Below are 9,659 nucleotides of genomic sequence, written 5' to 3'. Positions count from 1 at the left end.
ACCAGCCTCACCAGCACGTCGGTGGATGTAACTCCACCCACGAGGAGAGGAGGCTGGCCGGAGCTGAGCAACCGCAGCGGGCATGGCGGGTGTTGTTTTTAAGAGGCATATTTTCACATAGCAAATGGTAAATGGATTGTACTTATATAGCGCCTTTCTAGTCTTTGGACCACTCAATGCACTGTACACTACATGCCACACTCACCCCATTCACACACATTCATACACTGATGGCGGTGGCTGCCATGCAAGGTGCCAACTGCTCACCAGAACGGAAACTAATCATTCACACACAGTCGACAGCATAAGCACCGCATCGGGTGTGTCTTGCTCAAGCACACTTCGACATGCAGCGAGAGAGCCGGGGATCGAACCGCAAACCTTCCGACCCGCTCTACGATGGGGCGGTTAGTGACAGTTTGTTCTTTGTTGGTAGGCTATGGAAAAAAACAAAAAACATTAGTAGGTCATTAGGTTAAAAAAAGATGTTAATCTTTGCACAAATGGACAATGGAAAAACTGCCATGGTCATTTTCCCTTGACCTCTGACCTCAAAATATCTGAATGAAAGTTGGTTCTGTGGGTATCCATAAGTCTCCCCTTTGCCGACACGCCCACTTAATGCTAACCCCATGCAGTTTTTGGAATGTGGTGTAAATGTTTTTTTCCCCTAGTGTATTTGAATATGTCTGCATACTGGGGTCCAACCATATTGGAATTGCATAAATTGGGAATTAATGAAAAGCTGACATACTACATGCCACCGTTGCATTAGTCAGTGCCCCATTTGTGCCATCCCAGTCAGAGAAGTCTTGAAACGCCCCTGGTTGGGCCTAGTGGCTAAATTTCCTCATTAGACTATTTGTTTGGTCCAACATAGGGCCAGAATAGGGCCAGCTAAGGTCATACAGTTGGCTGAGGCTATGTCATGGGCTATATGTGTTACCAGGTCTGGACCACCTGTGGACTGTAATTCATTGCCTTATTTGGGCCAAGAGTAAATGTGCTGTGTGGACCGCCACTTGGCCAGACCCATTTGCTGTGTGGGATGTTTTATATATTCATTTATTCATAGATATTTTTGAACCTATTGAACCAAAGGCCCTTCAGATCCTAGGCCACACTGTAGGATGCCCATGATGATGGCATGGAGTCTTCATATAGTGAAAACATTAGTGTATAATGCTATACAATATAAAATGAAGAACAGTCTCCTCTGAAGGCTCTTTGTGCTGATCAGACGTATCTAGATACAGCACAGAGGTGGGAGTGTTTTGAACAATGTGGTGCTCTGGCCCAGAGCATTAAACTCCCACTCAGTCAGTGTGGGAAATGAATAGACTCAAACAGAAGGCACACAATTATCAGACAAATGGACACTATGGAGAATGGAGGAGAGCTTTACATGGTGAAATGGGAAGAGGAACACAACAATACAGGCTAATTTAGGCTGTTGGGCTAAATCACAAAATGCAGGCACGCTTCAGAGAACTCTTGATGGAGTTGTCAGTTTTAAGTTTAACAAATTTTGTATATGGTATACAAACATTGCATAAGGATGTATTTATCATTCTTTATGGCAGTGGTTCCAGTTATTTTGTATTTTCACACATGTTGTAACTGTAAAAATGTTCAGCAATTACACACTTTTGTCAGCTAAAATGTGAAAATGAACGCACTTTTGTTCATTTTAATGCCACAAACTAGGATGTATTTAGCCATTTAGCCAGTAAACAAGATTTAAACCATTATGGGACATAATAGTCAACTGTTATAATTATTACAGGGGAAATCCAATGATTTTACATATGAAGGTCAGTTACTCATAATGTGGTGCACCGCTCAGCCTGTGAAAACAGCTGTATAATATCTTCTGTGGCTCTGGATGAGCTTTGTCAGGTCACTTTGGACCATTCTGTTGTGAGTCCCTTTACGGAAGTGCTACAACTGAAGGAAGGTCATATGGTAATATGACAGTCAATGAAAGAAAGCAGCACACAGTAAATCACCCTGGTAAAACTTAATCTCTCTCTTCCAAAGTTTCCATAAAGTAATAATCCAACTCCTGTCTCAAGATACCTCTCATTCATTTTTAATGAGATCTTCTCCAGGCTTCTCTGATCTTATGATCTCTCGCTGCATGAGACAAGATGAGGTGATATGATGACCAGTGTGTAACATTTAGGAGGTTTATTAGTGTATAATCACCTGAAAATCATTGTGTTTTGACTTTAATTTTCATCCACAGAGGTACATCAGTCAGAGTTGGGGGTGCTGAAGAACTAATTAAACTATATAATTTAAAAGTAATTAAAACAAATTCATACTAACTTAAAGAAGTAGAACAACCTCTTGATACCTGATATATTTCATAATCTACAGTGCTGTGAAAAAGAATTCCCCTTCCTGAGTTCTTGCATATTTGTCACACTTAAATGTTTCAGATCATCAAACAAATTTTAATATTAGACTGATAACCTGAGTAAATACAAAATGCCGTTTTTAAATGATGATTTCATTTATTAAGGGGGAAAAAAAGCTATCCCAACCCACCTGGCCATATGTGAAACTTTGACTAGGCAACTCCAAAAGCTTCATTTTGTTTTTTTAAGCCATTCAGAGGTGGACTTTCTGGTGTGTTTTGGATAATTGTCCGGCTGCATAACCCAAGTGCGCTTGAGCTTGAGGTCATAAACTGATGGTCGGACATTCTCCTTCAGGATTTTCTGGTAGAGAGCAGAATTCATGGTTCCGTCAATTTCGGCAAGTCGTCCAGGTCCTGAAGCAGCAAAGCAGCCCCTGACCATCACACTACCACTACCATGTTTGACTGTTAGTATGATGTTTATGAAATGCTGCGTTAGTTTTACACCAGATGTAACAAAAAGTTCAACTTTTGTCTCGTCAGTCCACAGAATATTTCCCCAAAAGTCTTGGGGGATCATCAATACGTTTTTTTGTGAGCAAATGTGAGGGGAGCCTTTGTGTTCTTTTTGGTCAGCAGTGGTTTTCACCTTGGAACTCTCCTATGGATGCCATTTTTGCCCAGTCTCTTTGTTGAATCATAAACACTGACCTCAACTGAGGCAAGTGAGGCCTGCAGTTCTTTATATGTTGTCCTGAGTTCTTTTGTGACCTCCTGGATGAGGCGCACTCTTGGAGTAATTTTGGTAGGCCAGCCACCCCTTGGAAGGTTCACCATTGTTCCAAGTTTTCTCCATTTGTGGATAACGGCTCTCACCGTGATTCACTAGAGTCCCAAAACTTAAGAAATGGCTTTGTAACCCTTTCCAGACTGATAGATGTCAATGATTTTGTTTCTCATCTGTTCTTGAATTTATTTACATCACAGCATGATGTGTTGCTTTTTGAGATCTTTTAGCCTACTTCACTTTGTCAGACACGTTCTATTTAAGTGATTTCTTGATTCAGCATGTCTGGCAGTAATCAGGCCTGGGTGTGGCTAGTGAAATTTAACTGGTTGTCAAATACCAATGCTGGGGATCAACAATCAACTATCTTCAAACGACCAACCTAAAATGTCTTTCTATCTTTCTCGACTCTGATTAGTTGTTTTTGTTCAGTACAGGTGGATTCTTACAAATGCCATTAGGAGCACTAGGGCTAACCAGAGGAACCTGATTGTTTCACAGATTATCTGTCTGTCAGGATATGTTTAACAAATATGACAAACAGTTATTTTCACCTACCTACCTGTCACTTACAGCAGCTTTAAGATCAAGTAGATATGTTCAAATGGCTGTAAACCCCTCTCTCTGGAGATGGGCACAGTAAAACAGTATTTTGTTATCCACCAGAAGTCATTAAAGCTACACTAATCAATATGTTTATACTAACAATCTTTTAGCTCATTGTTTCAGTGTGTAGGATTCAGTGGCATCTGGCCGTGAAGTTGCAGATTGCAACTAACTGGATACAGATCAGCCTTCCAAGCGTGTAGGAGAAACTAAGGTGGCTGCAAACTTGCGAAAGGCACTATTTAGAGCTTGTGTTTTGTTTGTCCATTTTGGGCTACTGTAGAAACGTGGCGGACTCCGTAGAAGTGGACCCATTCCCTCTGTACATAAAAACAGCTCATTGTGAGGTACAAAAACACAGATTCCCATATTCAGGTGATTATACACTAATGAAACCTTGTTTCCAGGTGCAGCAGGCAGTTTATCATTTAGCATAGTCAGTTGGTGGAGACCAAAAGCAGAGCTGAAGGGAGAGTGAATACTGAACTTAAATTCACCAGGTGGACAAAGACTCAACTTCAAATGAATGCTCTGTGTCTGCTGGATGTGTAAATGGCAACTGTTTGCTATCATAGCCATACATTCAATATCATCAGTACTGTGTTTGCAGCTCATTCTGCTGCTTACAAGTGGCCAAAGACTCAGTCAATGCTGCTTTAAAATAAAAGAACATCTAATCTGATCTGATTTTGGATAAAGGGCCATCACTGACACAAAATACGGTATCAGTCTCCTCCCTGCAATAAAGATACAGTAATCTGTTTGGTTCACTGCCAACCCAGAAGAAAGTAGAAACAGGCCTTGGCCGTGGTTGGGTTTCTACAGAGTGTTGTGGAGTTGTCAGACCTCTGTAGGTGTTGCAGTTTGCTGCGAGGCTGCCATCTGCTGAAGCTCGGCCACACCAGTGAATCATGAAGCAGCAAACATCTATTTCAGAGCCCACTCACTGGCTCTGCTGCAGGCAGCAGCCAGCAAGCCAGTCATTACACAGCCTCTAATGCTTTTTCCTTCTGCTCTAGTCCCCATCAACCAGTCTGTTGAAGAGGAGGGTGAACAAGGATGTTGTACTTTGTAGCAACTACACTGCTAGATGCGACTATATCCTACATACGAGTCCTTTAATGACAATTGTGACATATTTTAAAACTGCAGTAGGTAACTTTTGTGAAAAATTACTTTTTGTCATATTTGCTTTAACTTTCACTATATCCTGACAGTAGTACATGAGACAGATATCAGTGAAAAAGAAAGGTTCCTCTGGCTCCTCCTAGTGCTCCTAATGGTAATTGCAAGAATCCACCAGGTCTGAACAAAAACAACCAATCAGAGCCAAGAAAGATATAAAGATGTTTTTGATTGGCGGCTTGAAGATAGTTGATCATTGAGTCTCATTTCCAGGGTCAGTGTTTGACGACCTGGAAATGAGACTTGACAATCAATTATCTTTCTTGGCTCTGATTGGTTGTTTTTGTTCAGGCAGGATGGATTATTTGCAAATGCCACATCTGACTCCTCCTAGTGCTCCTAATGGCATAGGACAGAGCTACAGCAGTAAGGACAGTTCCAGCACTTTGACTACAGAAGTGGAAGCACTGTGACTACCTGCAGTAAATATCTATAAAGGCGTGTCACTTCCTAAACTCTAAACAGTGTGTGACAGAGGCTGTGACACTTCCTGCTTCTCTGTGGTGTTATGTAAGTAATGACAACTTCATTTCTATAGCACCCTTCAAACAAGGTGCACAGACAATATAACACCACGGAATATACAGTCAAACAAAGAGGCAATGACACTGCCCTCTGTAGATGCTGAAAACTTGAAAAATAATGATGAGCAACAAAACTAACAAGAGAGTGAGAGAGCTGTCAATCAAACCCCGTTTGTACACACCCACAGTGTTGAGAATGTCTGCTATACACACACACACACACACACACACACACACACGTCACATCCTCCCCCAGACAACTTATTATATTCTTCTCACTCACCCATTTTAACTGCATCATGTCACTGTCATTATTACATGTATTATCTCCATTCTTTTTTCTTGTTTTTTTTTTTTTTTTTACATATATGCACCATGACAGGCTCTATACGTCACCTTGGGTTTTTGTTGGTTTTGTTTTCTCTCTTACTAGTTCCCTTTTGTTTAACTATCTTTGTGTATTTTATCCGTTTCTAGTATTGTTGTATCCGTAGTTGCTTCTGTTTTGTTTTTGAACCATAAAAAAAGTCTGTCTGTCTGTCTGTCTGTCTGTCTGTCTATCTTTCTATCTATCTATCTAGAACATAAAAATAATAATATATTATGCAAACAGGATTTCAAAGCTTTCTTACTTTCTCAAAAAGTTTTCTGGACCTTGAGGCTCTTAACACTATAAAATGGGTCATTCTGAACTGTGAATCATTAATATATATATCATGTCCACATTTTAACTTCTTACTTTTGTTTCATGTGTCTGTTTTCTTTTGCCAAAGTTTGATTTTTATAATTCATATAATTTTGTATAATTTTAAAATGATGATTGTGTCTGTGACTGATATAGCTTTAAATGTAAAAATGGTAACAAAATAAGTTTAATATTTGCACAAGACTTTTATTTTGTGTGGACAGGAACAACATTTCACCCAAGCAAGGTTCACTAAAACTGTCATACCAAGGCAGCAGAAGTGCAAATAGTAAAACAGTGATGAAACATTTTCTACAATTACTGAATTAAACTTTCTACACAATTATAATTACAATGAACTGACACACTGTATATTTGGTCATACTGGGACATACTGTAATCACTTTCTAAAGGCCATAGTCTATCTGCATTAGGCACTGAATCAACAGCAATATATTAAGTGTAGCCTTCAGTACATGTCATCTGCTGGCACATACTGCCACCAGCTGGTGGCCATATGCAACTACAACAAACATAAACTTATTATGGCCTGTTTGATTTAAAATACTTATTTGGATTTGCATTTACTACAAGTCTACCGAAGATGCACTAGATTAAAACAACCAATCAGAGCTGAGAAAAAGACATAGTTACTTTGGGTTGGAAGCTTGAAGATAGCTGATGCTGAGTCTCATTCCCAGGGACCCAAAATGTCTGTATTTGATGTCCTGGGAATGAGACTCAACAGTCAACTGTTTCAAGGCTCTGATTGGTTGTTTTCATTCAGGCCCGGTAGATTCTTACAAATACCATTAGGAGCACCAGGAGGAGCCCAACTGAAAACTACAAAGTAGATAAAGAGGCACACTAACTTAACCAATAAGCTGCAGGCTATTCTACAGGTCTACATTATGCAAAGCTCTGTGTAGCATATAGTAGCAGTGCAATGCAGCAAACAGACCATAATATTTTAACTAAATGCTGGGTAATGTGGTTCCATGTAACTTCCTGCACATGTGCACCACAAACCCATCAGGCACTAACTGAACAATAAGTGCAATGGCAGTAAAACTGATCTATTTTCAAATAGTCTTTGGTGTAAACTGCAGATTCTGAGAGTACATTATGTCATGTAGCTACCTGTAGGGCAGAGCTACAGCAGTTAGGGCGGTTCCAGCACTTTGGATAGAGAAGTTTAAGCACTTCGAAAGGCCTGCAATAAATATCTAAAGGCGCATTGCTTCCTGAACAGATACATTCTTTAAAGGCTGCAACTGACAGCTTCTTTCAATCAAAAATGCTACTTCCTGTTTCTCTGTGTTGTCTCATGTAAGTAATGACTTCATTTCTATAGCACAGACTATAACACAACAGAATAGACAAAGAGGCCATGTGGTCTTTGGTGTTACTGGTATAATTGTAACCTGAATACATTTGGGTTCTGGACTGTTGGTCACACAAAACAAGCAGCATGTCCCCTTAGAATTACCTGCTTAGACAGGTGTTTGGGTAACCTGTATGCACCATGTCTGCACTTTATGGATTTATTGTGTATTTTTATTGTGTTTGTATTTCATTATGTACTTTGCCTCCCTTCTTGATTGCTGTATATTGTCTCTGTAAAGCACTTTGTTTGTGATTACTTATCAGTCCCTATAGGATTGTTGTGGCATAAAATTCCTGATTTTACAGCAGCTTTTCAAAACAATTTGTAAAAAAAAACGTATTTATTTGCGATGAAATTGGGTGAAGTAGCTTTAATGCCTACACTTAGCCAGAGCCTATGGCTGGCTACGACTCGCATGTTTTATCCAACCAACAGTCTTGAGGATGGACTTGATTCCTGCCATTTTTGGCTTGTGTTCCTTAAAAACAAGGCTGTAACAGGTTGTATATGTCTACAATTTGTGATTCAAGAGTTACCAGTATTTATTTTATTTTCTTTAAGGAAAAAAGATTAGAATAATTAGAGAAAGAAAAATCTAATTTGTGTAGCAGAAATTTGTTTTTTCTTGACACGTGTCACTAATAACACTAGCTCTGTTCTATACAGCCAAACAGCACACCAGGACCCTGAAACTGAAGCAGCTAAATGGAATTCAGACATTTTCTGTCAAAATGTCCTCTGTGAAAATGGTCTTGTCATTCTTGTCAATTAAAATTAAAATTAAATATTAGCTGATTAGACTAATTGACTAAAGGGCTACATTCTTTTTTATGTAGTGTACTGTAGTGACCCATTTGTTAAATTCCCTGATAATTAATAGATATGTTTGCAAACACAACTACAACCCCCCACCCCTAGAGCTGTGTGCCTAATGGCTTTCTTTCCTTTACAAAAGGCTGCTTATTTGATTATTTGACAGCAGTGTTAGCTCTCAACAGCTGGTATGGCCTTTGGAGAAGTCTTGCCAAATGTCCATCAGCTGTGACGGTTTAAACTGGTTGACGATGATCAGTTTGGCAAAAGTGCACCTGTTGTACTCCAAGTTTCTGATTGCAAACAGATTCCTGAGGGTCAGCAGGCTGTAGGAGTACACCGGTCGGATGCCCAGCACACGCAGACACAGCCCCATGTAGACGTCCTCCAGGGGGATTGCCCGGACAAAACTGGACGCCCAGGAGATCCTGGCGGCCAAGTCTGCAGAGAAGACGTACCCTGCTCCGGACACATACGGGGGGAAGGTGTCCTCGGGGTACTGCTCCTCTGACAAGTGCCATTTGCTGTTACTGTCCCTCCTCGGGATGCCGTCCCTTATCACGGACCCCGTGATGAAGCCCTGCCGGGGGGAGCTCCTCAGTTGACTCAGGAGGTAGAACACATTTACAAAGATGTCAGCATCCACCTTCATGGCGTAGGAGGCGTTTGGACAGTGGGTCGCTAGCCAGTTCATCATCATCAAGGTCTTGAGAGTCAGGTTCTGGTAACTGTCCTGAAAGTCCATTTGGACAATATCTGCATGTCTCCTGCTCTCCTCCACCAGCTTGTCCTGGACGCTGGACACCTGGCCCCCCTCTGGGAGCCCCACATAGAACAGAGTGAGGGTGTTCTGACCTGGAGCCCCCCATGTTTTCCTGATGGCCTCCCTTGCTGCAGACTCCACAGGGGCAACAGGGACCATAAAAACCAGGAAGGGGCTTGTGTCCTGGCAGACAGCAGGCTGGTTGAGGATATAATGGTATGTCTGAGGAGATATGAGCCTGTGGTCCTCCACAGGGAGGGGGCTGGGCTTTGGCGGATGTTTACCCACTAAGACGAGAGCGGACAGGACGAGCACAGCTGAAACGGTGAGTAACTTAACTAACCTCCAGGAATAAGTTATCCTCATTGCCCCAAAGTGTCCTGTCCGCTTTGGACTCCGGCCCTGAATCCGAACCGAGCGGTAAACTGCGGAAAGTCACACGGTGTTAACGTCCCGCGGCCACTCCCAGCAGGGACAACCAGGAAGTTCTATCCAGCCAAAGACGGAGTGGTGCGAGATATCCGACTGAAGCAGAGCCAGCGGC

General features: G+C 41.4%; 1 protein-coding gene across 1 annotated transcript; it reads right to left on the bottom strand.

Moving 5' to 3' along the window:
* Positions 1-6,338: 6,338 nt before the first annotated feature.
* Positions 6,339-9,659, bottom strand: b3galt8 (beta-1,3-galactosyltransferase 8). Its single transcript, XM_051422372.1, has one exon. It carries the CDS (start codon positions 9,479-9,481, stop codon positions 8,531-8,533), a length of 951 nt encoding a protein of 316 aa, XP_051278332.1. The 5' UTR covers positions 9,482-9,659; the 3' UTR covers positions 6,339-8,530.

Source organism: Dicentrarchus labrax, unplaced genomic scaffold, assembly GCF_905237075.1.
Source record: "Dicentrarchus labrax unplaced genomic scaffold, dlabrax2021, whole genome shotgun sequence".
In the NCBI taxonomy this organism is placed as follows: Eukaryota; Metazoa; Chordata; class Actinopteri; family Moronidae; genus Dicentrarchus; species Dicentrarchus labrax.
This window is presented reverse-complemented; position numbering and strand designations above follow the sequence as displayed.